At 41.3% G+C, this 14,514-nt stretch overlaps 1 protein-coding gene across 24 annotated transcripts in view; it reads right to left on the bottom strand.

Moving 5' to 3' along the window:
- CELF1 (CUGBP Elav-like family member 1) overlaps window positions 1-14,514 on the bottom strand; it is a 72,089-nt gene that overhangs the window by 12,989 nt on the left and 44,586 nt on the right. For 13 of the 24 annotated variants that reach the window (XM_067749040.1, XM_067749036.1, XM_067749022.1 and 10 more), the window contains 7 exons: window positions 8,081-8,268; window positions 6,260-6,360; window positions 5,860-5,908; window positions 3,869-4,003; window positions 3,254-3,333; window positions 2,769-2,930; window positions 257-332 (listed from right to left, as the gene is read on the bottom strand). In XM_067749040.1, the coding sequence (XP_067605141.1) occupies window positions 257-332; window positions 2,769-2,930; window positions 3,254-3,333; window positions 3,869-4,003; window positions 5,860-5,908; window positions 6,260-6,360; window positions 8,081-8,268 (791 nt within the window). The remainder of the gene's footprint in view (window positions 1-256; window positions 333-2,768; window positions 2,931-3,253; window positions 3,334-3,868; window positions 4,004-5,859; window positions 5,909-6,259; window positions 6,361-8,080; window positions 8,269-14,514) is intronic. The other 11 variants (XM_067749041.1, XM_067749029.1, XM_067749030.1 and 8 more) reach the window with 6 other exon arrangements.

Raw genomic sequence — 14,514 nt, 5'->3', positions numbered from 1 at the left:
CACCTTCCTCCTTAATAGAGACTTAAGGGGGTAGGGAGCAGCAGACAACTGCAGAGCAATATGATATCAACAGCTAAAAGAGCCACCTTCTACAGACAAGGTAGTTGAATCCTAGGAGGTTCATCTTATGTCGGGTTTATGTAATGAGTGGGAAAAAATTTTTTTTCTGCACAAACGGTAGAAAACCCTCAGACTGCTGTCAGCCGGGTCTGCTGGCTTGGCTGCTGCTGCTCCTCCGCAGCAGTGAAACACTTACCTCCCATTGGGTGGAGGCTGCTCAGGGTGTTGAGGTTCCCAGAGGAGGCAGTCTGCTGAAGGAGCTGCAAATAAAGCTAGACATTACACCAAAAACAGAACAAGAGTGAGAGTGAGGGCTGGTTCTGCATCTGGGGTAACTCTACAGCACAGCAAAGCGAGAGTGCAGAGGCCCCCAGAGAAGAAAGTTGAAGACAAGAACCCAAGCCAACACAACAAAAACATAAGGCTTATGACAGCACAGGACAACACAACACAGCTAAAGCCCTGGCCCAGAAGACAGTTGTGTTTGTTGAGTACAAAGCCAAGCTCGAGTCCCTGGCAACAGAATGCAGCACAGCAGAGGACAGAGGTAGAGGAGAGAACTAAACTCAACTCAAGCAGCCATGTAGTCCACTTAGAGGAGTGTCTGCATATTAGTGACTGCCATTTCTAGTTCTTCTCCCAAATGCTCCTTTGTTAGGTCCACACATCTTATTTTGTAACTTGTTCCCACCTGGAGACCTAATTTCTGCTTCACGCAACTATTTAAAATACCAAACCTGACCATTTCAGAGTATTTCTTGGAGTCATCCTTTACCGGCCACAATGAACCTGGGACTAGATCAATCTTGTCATAACTAGAATGCTACACATTCATCTAGCCTCATTCATCTCACTGTTGCAGATGACCAAGTGATTGCTGGATCAGTCCATATCCGTTCAGCGTACATTCTCTTTCAATGGTTGTTCCATAACAAATAAAACAAGAGGACCTGTCCGTGAGCTAATGACCTCCATGACCTTACTCTGTACCTTAGGAAACTGCAACCCTCATCTAACCAACCTGCTGAAACCTTTTGTTCCATTCAAACCCAATCACTGTTCCTTATGAACAGATGGTATTCTGGTTTCTGGATTCTTTATTCAATCTGTTATTCATTCCCATAAACATCTGACCTGGTTCCTCTGTCATCAGGAATCTCTCTATTCCACAAGTGTTTCAGCAAGTCCACAAACCTCCAGAGGCAGAATGAAAAAGTGTCCATACACAGAATATTTACCAGCTTCTGAAAGGGGTCTGCTACCTCAAAGATTAAGAACTACCTGCTCTAGTTCTAAGTCCACATATTCCAGTACCTCATAATTAATGATGATGCACTATCACTTTCACAGTCCATGAGCACTCACATGTCTTCATTTCTGTCTTCTTAAATACTTTGGGCAACGAGTTCAGTCCCAACTGGTGGACTGTGCATATTGTACTTGGCACTTCACTTCCTCCCTAAATGAGAAGAGCTCTTAGGGCGGGGATCATGTCTAACTGAAACGAAGAGACCACAGCTCTCAACATACACCATCATGTGCTTGCTAGATGTGGCAATGACAACAAAATGGGGAGTCTTCCCTAAAAGAAGGCTCCAAAACTCTCCAAAAGCAAATGCACATCATGGAGATAATTTTCTAGGCATTATTTTGGCAGAAGACCTAAAATCTCTCTGAATTTTCTCAACTTACAAGCAATGTTCTAGCACCGAGAAACAATTTAATTTGTAGGAATATAACAACCATCTATACTTTTTGACTTCAGAGAATTACTAGTGAGGGTAAACTGGGATTTCTTCTAACATTTTAAAAACATGGAAACCAGAGGGAATCAAATTAGTCAAAACCTAGTACTGGGGGACAGAAAACATTGCCTTTCTTCTGTTTCCATATAAAATAATATTTTAAAGGATGAGGAGTGAATGACTATATTTCTATGTGTATATTTCTAACTATCCATACTAATCTAGTAGTTTCACCATTTATTTTCCTTCCTTGGTAACTTCACAGATGACTTGCTCTTTCTGATTCAAAGATGAGACAGTTTTAAGTGTCTTGTGCTATCTGCACTTCTTTTAAGGGTTAAAGCAGTGATAATCCCCCGTAATATACATTGCAGATCTAATAAATCTAACCAATTGGAGCCTGCCCGTCTTCTGGATTCGATGACTCAAACACAACAAGAGAGAAATCAAAGGAAACCTATTTACTATTTAGTGAACTCAAATATACACCTGTAATACTCATTTAATAATGTCCATGTTAATCTCTTGATCTCTCAGTCAGCGGAATCATTTACTATCATACTCTACAGGGAAGACTCAATAAGAATTTTAAGGATGCCCTCTACAATCTACTAGAAAGAGATATGGAGAAAGAATATTTGGTAGCTAAGATTTCCTCAGGAATTTCTTTTCTTGGGGGCAGGGACATATGAGATGTTCCTAAATTTTTTTATTAGAAAATTAGGATTTCACTGTAATTTGAGCAGAAGCTCAAGATATAACCAAAGATGCGCGATGAGAGAGAGAGAGTGTGCGTGCACACAAGACTAACATGACAAAGAACATTTCATTGCCTGAATTTTTATGTAAAATTTTGATATGCTAAAAGTTGTGACTGCCATTATGTATGTTAGCTAGGGACAGCAGCAGAAGAAACAGCTGGGAGCTTGCACAGCCTGCAGAAAGCAAACCACAAAGACTCACTGCTAAATACTGGGGTCCAAGAGTATTTAGACCAGCAAGGTTTCCCCACACAGATGCTGCGCTGATCTGCTGCATCTGCTGCTGGAGCTGCTGGGCCATTCTCTTCTGCTCTTTGTCCTTCTGTGTATCAGCAAATTTTACCACCATGGGGGAAGAGCAGCCCTATGAAAACACCAAAATCAAAGGGTCAAAATCCTCATTCTGGGTGAAGGGAAAAATCCTCCTTTCTAGTGACGCACAGGCTGCATTCTAATTTCATTCACTGTCAAATGATTCTCTTCCTGATAGACACAAGTGGCAAGACATAATTCAGTTTAGTTCCAATATGCTAATTTTAAAGAAAGCACCAGTTTTTAATTTAAAGATGTCTGGCCTTCTTAACTTTTAGGGCAATCAAATGCTATACATGCTACTGGGCTTCGACTGTCAACTGTCCTACCGCTCTCAGTCCAAGGAACTTCCCCCTTTCGTTCATCTGCCCCTACCTCCATGGTCTGTGCTTGGTGCATTGCCTTGATAGCTGTCTGTGCCATGGCTCTTGTTGTGAAGGTCACAAACGCACAACCTGGTAAGAGAAGAATCAATAACTCATCCATTCATTTGTTTAATTATTTATCTGACTTACACTTACTGAGCACCTACTGTGTGCCCAAGTACATGCTAGCAATACAGACATGGTTCCTGCCTTCAGGGGTTCATGATCCAGTGGAGAATACAGATATGTTATGACAGAGTGATACGTGCTTTAATGAGAAACCAGGGATGCACACAGGGGAAAAAGTGCTTGAGGGATAAAGGAGGAATCATATTCTCTAGCTTCTCTTGTGAAAGAAGTGTTTCCGTTTTGGCATGGAGAACCTCTCCAAGGACTGAAGCAGAGAACTTTAATACATGACACTTAAGTGCAGAATGTAGACTCCTTGAGGGAATTGGGATCAACTGATAGTTGTTGTGACGGGACCTAAATATACAACACCAAACCCAACCCTCTCCATCATGACAGTGCCATGTTGGCTAGAGATCACCGGTTTCCACTGATCCAATTAAAAAGAGACTCCAAATTTAAGATGAGTACTTTTAAAGGCTAAAAATGTACCCACCTCGGCTCAGGCCATCAGGTCCCCTCAATATCCGGCATTCTTCAATCTGTCCAAATGAAGAGAACATGACTCGGATGTCATTTTCAGTGCACTTCTTGGATATCATACCAATAAACAGCTTCCTGTCTTCCACTGCTAAGACAGTAAAAAACAAAAGGCTTGAACATTACTACTACAAGAGGTAGTGCAGCACAGAGCTCTGTGCCTTTATACCAGATTTCACCGATTTTAAGATACACATTTTCCCCCATAATTTAGCACCTACTCTTACAATCAATGGTATCTTAAAATTATAATTGGAACCATTTAGACGAAATATAGTAGCTTCATGATCTTGTGAAAGTTACTTAACCATTCTGTACCTGTTTCCTCATGTGATTAATAGAGATAACTGAGTTTACCTCAAAGGTAGCTGTAAGTATTAAATGGCAAGTACTCAGCATCTTGCCTAGCACTTAGCAAAGTTTGCTCTCATTAGCAATACTATTGTACCAAAGAAGGACGAGGTTTCACACTTAATTGATATGACAAGAGAAACAGAACACAAATCTCAGTGAATGTAACTGTCCACTTTCATTTTCTGGTTATTCTCTTGAGGACTAAGTTTTCCTTCCTAATTTGTTCAGTTCCCCATTTCACTCCAGTTCAAAAGAAATTACGTTGATCAAAGGCATTCCAGTTCACTCTAAAATGTTCTTGTAATATTTCCCTGTCAACTCTGACTTATTTGCCATACTTATTTTAAAGAAAAGGACAGACAAGTTAGATAACAGATTATTTACAGCACTGATTCACTACCTTGCACCATAAACAAAAGTTAACTCAAAATGCATTAATTCTGAGTAAGTAATGGATTAACTGAATGCAAGACCTGAAACCATAAGGCTTGGTAAGCTCCTTTGCATGGGTCTTGGCGATGATTTTTTTGGATTTGACACCAAAAGCAAAGGCAACAAAAGCAAAAAATAAACAAGTAGGGCTATATCAAACTAAAAACCTTCTGTACAGCAAAAAAAACCCCAAAAAATCGTCAACAACAAAAAAAGGCAACCTACTGAATAGGAGAAAGTATTTGCAAATCATGTGTCTGATAAGGAGTTAATATCTAAAATGTATAAAGAACTTGCAGAACTCAACAGTGAAAGAAAAACAACTTGATTAAAAAATGGGCAGTGGGGGCTTCCCTGGTGGCGCAGTGGTTGAGAGTCCGCCTGCCGATGCAGGGGACACGGGTTCGTGCCCGGGTCCGGGAAGATCCCACATGCCGCGGAGCGGCTGGGCCCGTGAGCCATGGCCGCTGAGCCTGCGCGTCAGGAGCCTGTGCTCCGCAACGGGAGAGGCCACAGCGCTGAGAGGCCCGCGTACCGCAAAAAAAAAAATAAACTTATTTATTTATTCATTTATTTTTGGCTGTGTTGGGTCTTCGTTGCTGCGCGTGGGCTTTCTCTAGTTGCGGCAAGCGGGGGCTACTCTTCATTGCGGTGCGCGGGCTTCTCATTGCGGTGGCTTCTCTTGTTGAGGAGCACGGGCTCCAGGTACGTGGGCTTTAGTAGTTGTGGCTCGAGGGCTCTAGAGTACAGGCTCAGTAGTTGTGGCACACGGGCTTAACTGCGCTGTAGCATGTGGGATCTTCCTGGACCAGGGCTCGAACCCGTGTCCCCTGCATTAGCAGGCGGATTCTTAACCACTGCGCCACCAGGGAAGCCCTGTACTGCATGTTTAAAAGTTGCTAAGAAAGTAGACCTTAAAAGTTCTCATCACAAGAAAAAAAATTTTTTGTAACTATTTATGGTGACAGATGTTAACTAGACTTACTGTAGTGTCGTTTTGCAATATATACAAATATTGAACCATTATTTTGTACAACTGAAACTACCATGTCAATTATATCTCAAAAGATTAATTACAGCACAATAAAATCCAAATGCCATGAGAACAGCAAATACACAAGAAGAAACCTTATAAGGGGAGGGCTTTATATACTTGCTTACCATTGTTCTTCTCACTGTCGGCAGGTTTCATCTGTATAGGATGATGCATCTAAAAAGGAAAACACATGAATATTACTATTGAACACACCAAAGGAATTCAGAAACATAAATGAAGACTCTACAGGAAATACCAAAACTGACCTTAAAAGTTGTCTCTGAACTCTCGCCTGCCTCATTATTTCCCCTCCACAAAATATCAAAATAGAATGTGAGTCAACAAGTCAAAATTCTCTTGGTTGAAAGAGAATTACTTTCAGCCTATCTTCTTTGAAACATTCCCTTTATGTCCTCCTTTACATCAATTCCTGTGGCAGTCACCCTTTTCCCCAAATGGTTTTCAGTGTGTGCCTGAAATGTATAAGTATGTTCCATATGTCAAAACCACCACAGTTCCACTTACTAGTAGGAGCTTTCTTACCCCTGGGAGGACCTTCATGTTGTGAAGAGCATTCTGAGCTTCTAATGCAGCTTTTCGGGTGTAAAATGTAACAAAACAGCACCCTGCAATAAACAACACTTCAGGAAATCAAACCAGTCCTTCGAAAGCAGATAATTCCTAGAGCACTCCCTCCTCCAGGTATATATTGAAAATTAAAAGAGAGGGCTGGGTTTGTTAAAATTGGGGTGGGGGTGGGGTGGAGGGAGGGAGATGGAGAAAACCTAGCCGGGCGGGGGGGAAGATTTTCTATCATTTTCTTCATTACTATAGTCTCCTGGTTTTATTGAAATTCTTCTTTAACTGCTCTTATAACTTCTTTGGGAAAGATGACTTTTCTTACAAAGGTCACAGCACCATGCCATTCAATCTGCCCTTCTTGCAGCACCAGGTAGTGTGCTGGGCAAGAAGACTGAGGTACAAACCAGACAGACAGAGGACTTGCACTCCTGCAGCCTGTAGTCTACAAATCTTTCTTTCTCAGAATAAGCCTTACACTGTAGCCAATTTCTACCATATGCCTCAAACATAATTATCATTTATTAAATTATAAAATGACTTAAGAGCAAGGACCTCAATATCTTTTTTTGGACTCTTGGTTTACATCAAATGTAATCACATGTCTAACAGCACATGGCACTTGACTGAGGAGATCTGGAGATTTTGTGCTCTGTATATTTACTGGGGATCGGAGGGGGCAAGTATGTCTTGTCCATAGTCCATAGTCCCATAAGATATGGTATAGATTTCTTTCAAAATCACCCTGCAATTAAGATTTTAAATTACTGCATATTATATTGACAGTCATTTTCAGAAACTATAATACTTTATATTTTTGGTTAACTATGCCACAAAGAGAAAATAATTCTTCAGCTTCTAGGTCCTCTGCTATTAAGCTGGTTTCAAACATAAAATCATGCTTGCATACATCTGCACCGTAGAACAGCTTTCACAGAAAATTACTCTGAAATAGGTCGTTTGGGAAAACAAGTGTATGTCTACGTGGTATGGGGCAAAGCTAACAGCTTATCTACTATCAGGCCTATAAAACTTCCACTCTGCTGGGTATTTCTGGAAGCAGCTTGCCTTTCTTCTCCTGTTCATTTATTTATTTATTTATTTATTTGTGGTACGCGGGCCCCTCACTGTTGTGGCCTCTCCTGTGCCGGAGCACAGGCTCTGGACGCGCAGGCTCAGTGGCCATGGCTCACAGGCCCAGCCGCTCCGCGGCATGTGGGATCTTCCCGGACCAGGGCACGAACCCGTGTCCCCTGCATCGGCAGGCGGACTCTCAACCACTGCGCCACCAGGGAAGCCCTCCTGTTCATTTTGTAGGCTATAACAGGTCACCTACAAACAAGTTGCTCCTAGTTGCTAAGCCATCCCAGAAGGCCTCTATAACACTAACAGAAACCCACGGGTACCTGGACAGTCTTTCTCTTTCCACTTACTCTAGCCAAAATACTAAAGAAAACCTATGTGGTTGGTTTACTTCAACTTTATTTTTGTCATTCCACTCTCAAGATCAAATGAGACACTCACATGAGTCTGTCTCTTGAATTTACAGATCTCAAAAAGGACTGCCCAAGATCCAATTTACAAATTATCCTCATGATGTCACCTTAAGTTTTTACTTTTAAGCCATTAAACGTGTTTGGACTTGGAGATATAGCTACAACAAAATGACAGGTTTTTTCCCCTCCCTATATGACCACAAGAGCATTCTGGCAATGAGAGAGCGCATGCACATGATTGAAAATACATATAAAAGTCAAAGTCCTTTACCTTTGCTCTGAGGAGGGTTTTGGCTCCTATCCCTTAGGACATTGATTTCGTAGACAGCACCATACTGTTCAAACAGTTCCCTCAAGTCCTTCTCTGACCAGGTCCTTGGAACCTGGCCCACAAACATCTTGATAGCATCAAGATCCGGTTGGTCTGGGTGGTCCAGGGTGCCGTTCATCTTCTTTGAGCTGCGTAAAATAAGATAAAACTTCTATTATGTATTCATGTTGCTTCCTAGAGAATCTTCTTTTCCTTAAAGGTCTCAACTACTTCCTGATAAAGTAGGGGGAAAAAATTCTACTTCCTTTCACTACTTCCATTCAATTTACCAGAGTTCCCTGGCCCTCCCTCACTACGCCACCCCTTCCATTAGATTCCCAAACTAAAGTCACCATTCTGATTAGGACACCCTGGGCTTTAACTAAGGAATAGAGTGTCAGTCATTCCTTGTCTATCTAGAGAAGTCTCAGAAGAACTTAAGAAGTAAAGTTCCTAAAGCAAATTTTAATCATTTTTAAGCATAACTAATAAAACTTTTTAAAATGTCCATAAAATCACAAAGAACTACTGCTTATGGATAAGATTCAGGATTCTCAACCTACACGATGATGGGTGAAAAGTTTTCTTTCAGTAGATGTTAGAGCAGAAGCACATGATTTCCAAGGCCTAAGCTAAGAACTGACTAGAATGTTAGCCTTTGGATGTTGCTGTCTCATGCATAATCCTGATGCTCTTGAGTGAGCCCCCAAGTCAAAACAAAGCTTTGCCTCTTAAACTTTCACAAATGACTTATATAAACAAAAACAATGATGTCATCACTCTAGGGTTTTGTGTGTCTAAGTTATCCAATTTACTGCTATTTCTCCAAGATTTTACCAGTTAATTCCCTTATCAACTGTAACCATTATAATGTCCACAAATTCCTCCAATCCCATCATATCAAACCTGTAACACTCCTACTTAAATACCTTCATTCCTACCCCTGCCACTGCCAAGTACCATGGGGAACTCCTGCACTGTAAATGTTTCCACTCAAAATGAATCAAAGTCCTTCTCCTACCATCTTTCATGATCTTAATCTTAGCATGTATCCAAACCAATAACAACTTAAATTCCAAATAGCATGTTTAACTTTTGTTAGTGTTTGCTAAATCCAGACATCATATCATCATGTTCCAATGTGCCATGTTCTAATATTCAATCCCAAATAAAATGCCACTTTTCTTTAAAGGAAAAACAATAGTTTTTTCACCACTGCTTCCTTTGAATAGTATTTGAAGATCCTTGAGAATGCTGAATCCAGTAGTTCAACCTCTGTTAAATTCCTAAATCTCTTGTAACTGAATACAGGGCTATTCTCATGTCACCTGTGCTGAATCTAGCACTAACTAAACATCAAAAGCTTTAAGACAAATGTCATACAGATCAATCCTTGCTGCTACGTCTGTGAAGGTTCCTCATACTCTTTCAGGTTAACTCGTCAATTTCATCAGGACTCAAATAGTACTAAATTTCCAACTTCACTGTAGTATTTAACACATTTTAGCATAATCCGGCTCTGTCTACCTCTCCCGAGACTGAGAGCTCCTTGAAGGCAGAAACTGTTTTATTTCCTATTCATTCTTATAGCCACACCTGGTATGGTGCATGATTCAAAGTAATTACTCAGATGTGGGATGGGAAGAACTTCTTGTTCTCAACAATTCCCCCATTTAAGCAACTAACCTTGATAAAAATGAATGCTGTGCACAAAGAGGGCTCACAAATTAAAGAGCAGATATTATCTCCTATGATTGTTTGACTGTCACAAGATGAACCTACTCTTTTTTCCTTTTTAAGTATTTTGGAATACATTGTTTTATTGGTTTTCCTTTATTAATTTAAAACCATGTATGGTAAGTTGTTGCACAAATATAATATGGCTGCTTCTAGAAGCTTAATCCCAACATTCTAACAGAAATCATTCTACCATGAATTTTTTTAAAAAAGTCTTATGACTAGTGAAAAAATGGGAGTCACTCCCTACAACCCATTCCCAACAACTTTAATTACCAGTTTTAGTATTTTATTAAAATGTCACTAAGTTTAATCACATTTCTATTCTAGGGAGGGTTAATATAGAACCCAAATAAATGGTGCTTAGAATGTTTTGACTATAAAGGAAGCAGACAGTTATTTCTGAAAAGAGGCAGGAGTTTATTAGTTTGTATTACACTGGAGGCAACTGCGCTCAATTTGTCCCTTCCTTCTGTATTCGTGTGCTGTTTCTAAACTAAATATATCACTGTTTAGTGCAAAAGCATAAACACAGTCAATATATGTGAACTGTGATTTACCCAAAAGTTCATTGGAGACTCAGCATTCCAGACAAGTGCCTTTCCTTTCTCTCTTTACTCTCCAAATCCCTCTCCATTTCTTCATGTCCACCTACTCCATGAATCACCCTTTCCTGCCGTGTATAACCAATTCAAAAGCCAGAAGAATCCCCCAAGGACCAGGGGCAATCTTCAAACTTAACCATTAGAAACTTTTACAGCAATCACACTGCATAATTTTAAATATGTTCAATCGAATATTAAAAAGATACGCAAAATGCAAGCTTACACCTCATTATTTTTTCTATGAAATTATCATATTGTATTTAACAAGTTGGGTGGTGGGAGAGACAGGACATGGTCCTGCACCAGTTTAAGACGCACTTCTAGAGCACAGCAAATGATCAGGCCAGGCTCAAGGTGCAGTGGACATCATGCAACTGGAGTTATGCACTGACTTATTTCTTCCTCCAATTAATACTGAGCTCTTGGGCTTCCCTGGTGGCGCAGTGGTTGAGAGTCCGCCTGCCGATGCAGGGGACACGGGTTCGTGCCCCGGTCCGGGAAGATCCCACATGCCGCGGAGCAGCTGGGCCCGTGAGCCATGGCCGCTGAGCCTGTGCATCTGGAGCCCGTGCTCTGCAACGGGAGAGGCCACAGCAGTGAGAGGCCCGCGTACCGCAAAAAATAAATAAATACTGAGCTCTTATTTATACAGGCCAAGCACTGTGTTAGACGTGGTATATATCAGTGAATAAGGAGAACATGGGGTATTTCTTTGGGGCACATGAAGACACAGTGCCAATATCAGCGAGGGATAAAAAAGAGAAAAGCAACCACAAGTGTACCTATGTATATGTAATAAGCAGTCACAAACTTTCTCATAAACTGTTATTGTGTCTGAAGAGATGAGCAACAATGCTCTTCCATTCTGAACCTCCCACACATACTTCCAGTATGCATGTTGTCCTTAAAAGTAATCACTGCATAAAAGAGTCACCTGGGGACAAGACTCCCAGTGTGATATGCCAAGGATCCCACAACATCCGGGTATGGCATTCAGTCTACGTATCACTGGACACATTCTCAAATTTGTGCCTTACCTCCCCATTGATGGAGAGCTCCTCAGAGTCAGTGATCATAAATTACATACATTTATTATGTTCACTCAAGAACCAATGAATTCAGCAGCCCCTGGAGAAGTACCTATACTGTCCCTGTCATTCCTAAGGGACAAGTCTGTGGAAATTCTTATCTTCTGTGGAAGTACTGCCAGTACTTCAGTGAAGTATTAACCTGGGAGTAGGATGGAAGAGAGGAAAAGCATGGCCTGCAGCAGTGAGGGAAGAAGGGAGATGAGAAGGCAGCAAGTATTTTAGGGGAGAGGCATGACACCAACCCACTTCTTTTTATGTTTCTGACCCAGCAACTGGCGAATCATTAAGAATGAGAGATCAGGACCAGAGGCTGCCTTGTCTACCTGACTCTCGATGGAACATGCCATAGGAAAATGAAACAACCAATTTGGAAGAGACAGGGGAGAGAAAACAAAGAGCTTTATTTTCAAAGCACACTTCCATTCAAAACTCTTAAACCCTCTCTTCTCTTTCTCCTTTCAAAACTTCCCAGCACCAGGCCCAGCTCAGAGGGCAGAGTTAATGTTCTATCCCACTTCTTTCCCATTCCTTGGCCCCAGATGACCAGACCAGGAGGTGGATCTTAACCCAACAAGCTGATTCACTGGCTTGCTGGAAACCTAAGACTGTGGCCTATGCTTAAAACAGAAAGATAGGCCTGGCTAATCAAGATCCTCAGCTGCACTGAGCAAGACAATAGCCACTAGCCACAGGTGACTATTTAAATTTAATTTTAAAAATCCAGTTTCTCGATTGCACTAGCCACATATGGCCAGTGTCTACTGCATAGGACAGCAGAGACACAAGTTTTTTTTTTTTTCTTTTTTTTCTAGCCACATGGCTTGTGGGGATCTTAGTTCCCTGACCAGGGACTGAACCCGGGCCCTCGGCAGTGAAAGCCCAGAGTCCTAACCACTGGACCAGCAGGGAATTCCCAGAAGAATATTTTTAACATCACAGAAAGTTCTATTGCACAGGACTGCTCTACAGAGTCTAGAATGGGTTAACAGAAACAGGCAGTCAGTGGTGAAGTTGGAAGAGGAAAAGCTGCAACTCGGGACAGCACGAGTTAAGCTGACAAGATGAAAGGGCAGTGGCAAGAGATAATAGGAGTCATGCTACAATATAGATGAAGCTTGAAAACATTATGCTAAGTGAAAGACGCCAATCACAAAAGGCTACATATTGTGTGATTCTATTTATGTGAAATGAATAGGCAAATCTATAGACACAGAAAGTAGGTTAGTGGTTGCCTAGGAATGGGGATTAGGGGTAGGGAGAAAGGGAGGGAATGATTACTCATGGGTACAGGGTTTCTTTTGTGGGATGAAAATGCTTTGCGAGGGGTGTGTCAAGACAGCCTGGAAGGGCAATGGCAAAGCCAAGCCGTGCTGCAACCAAAATTATCTGGTAGATGAAGAACAGAAGCAGCAGCACATGCAGACAGAGCAGAACGTGTGCCCTGGGTCAAAAAGATGGAGTTGCCGGGTCTTTCAGCTGTAGAGTTCCTGATTATATTATAGTCCAGTCTACTTGTGTCCTTACAAGAAAACCCTTTCATATATGCTAGCTTGAGTGGTATCTGTTCCTTGCAGACGGGTTGGCAAATACTACCTTCACCTCTGGTTAAAAATCATTTCCAAAACCTTTAATAACTCAGTTTTTTCCCTCTCCCCTTCTCATTACTTGTTGACCTCCATTTGCTCATTATACAGACAGAAAAATTTCAAATACTTACCTACCCCTCCACCTCCCCAGCAGGCATAAATACTTGTTGCATCCCAATCTCCAGCCACCACCCACCCCTACAAGGTCCTCTGGCTCACAATGTGCTGTGGAAAAACTAGCACAGAAGAACATCAGAATGAGAAGGACCCAGAAACACTGGCCTAAGTTACTTACCAGATGTTCTCTAGGGGAACAAGACTAGATGCATCTATGCTGGAAGGAAGGAAGGAATTTTAATTTGAATAAAGGGAGATCTTCCTGTTAGGTTGAGGTGTTAGGTACTAGAAAAAGCTATCAATATTTTTAAGTCACCATTCAACAACAGAACAGTAACAATCTACTTGTGAAGGTTTTCAGTCTTCTTGCCTGAGGAAGAGAGATAATGTCTGAAGATCTTACCTCAGTAATCATCTCTAATTATTAAGAAAAAAGCCTCACAGGGTTTATCATTCATTCAACTGTACTTCCCAAGCTCCTGCTGTGTATCAGATACTACACACTATAGGGGCTATAAAAGCAGACTGAGCAAGCCCGGCCCCGTAGACAATGGCATTGAACAAGTGGAAGGACACGACTACAATATGCTACAAATGCTTTAACAGATTTATAAAAGTTCTGTGAAAAAAGTGGCTAATATGGTTTAACTTATTTGGGGCAGGGGGTGTGTGTGCACAGGGATTTAAGCTGAATGGAGTAAGCAGCTGGAAAAAGTGCTATGTAGCATGGAGGTATGAAAGTCTAAGGGGTGATGAGGAAATGGTAAGGACTCAGAAGGGACAGAAGAGTGAGATAACATTAGAAAGGTAGGAAAAGGACTTGAGAAAGTTGGGGGGGGCGTATAAAACATTTTTTTTAAATTAGAAAGAGAAATTTGATGAGAATAAAGAGGTTGGAGAGACCCAGGAAATGGCTTTCCATGTTATACTGATAGGCCTGAACTTTATTCCAAGATTTTTAAACAAGGGGTGATTAGATTTGTCTTTTAAAAGACATCTGGCAATAATCTAGAGGATGAATAAAGTGGGGAAATATGCAGATCAGGAGGAGGCTCTTGCACAAACCAGACCCTAAGATTAGGAACCATTCCCGCAATGTTGAGAAATTTGGGCGGCAGGACTCACTACAACTTGGAGATAATCGATAAAGGAGATGAGGAAAAGAAATTACTGATCACTCTTGGATTCTAGTACAGAGAGTTTGGGGAATTGTTTTTACATGGGGACACCTCCAGATGGAGGTATCCAAAGGGCAGTAT

The sequence above is a fragment of the Pseudorca crassidens genome, chromosome 9 (genome assembly GCF_039906515.1).
Source record: "Pseudorca crassidens isolate mPseCra1 chromosome 9, mPseCra1.hap1, whole genome shotgun sequence".
Lineage (NCBI taxonomy): Eukaryota > Metazoa > Chordata > Mammalia > Artiodactyla > Delphinidae > Pseudorca > Pseudorca crassidens.
This window is presented reverse-complemented; position numbering and strand designations above follow the sequence as displayed.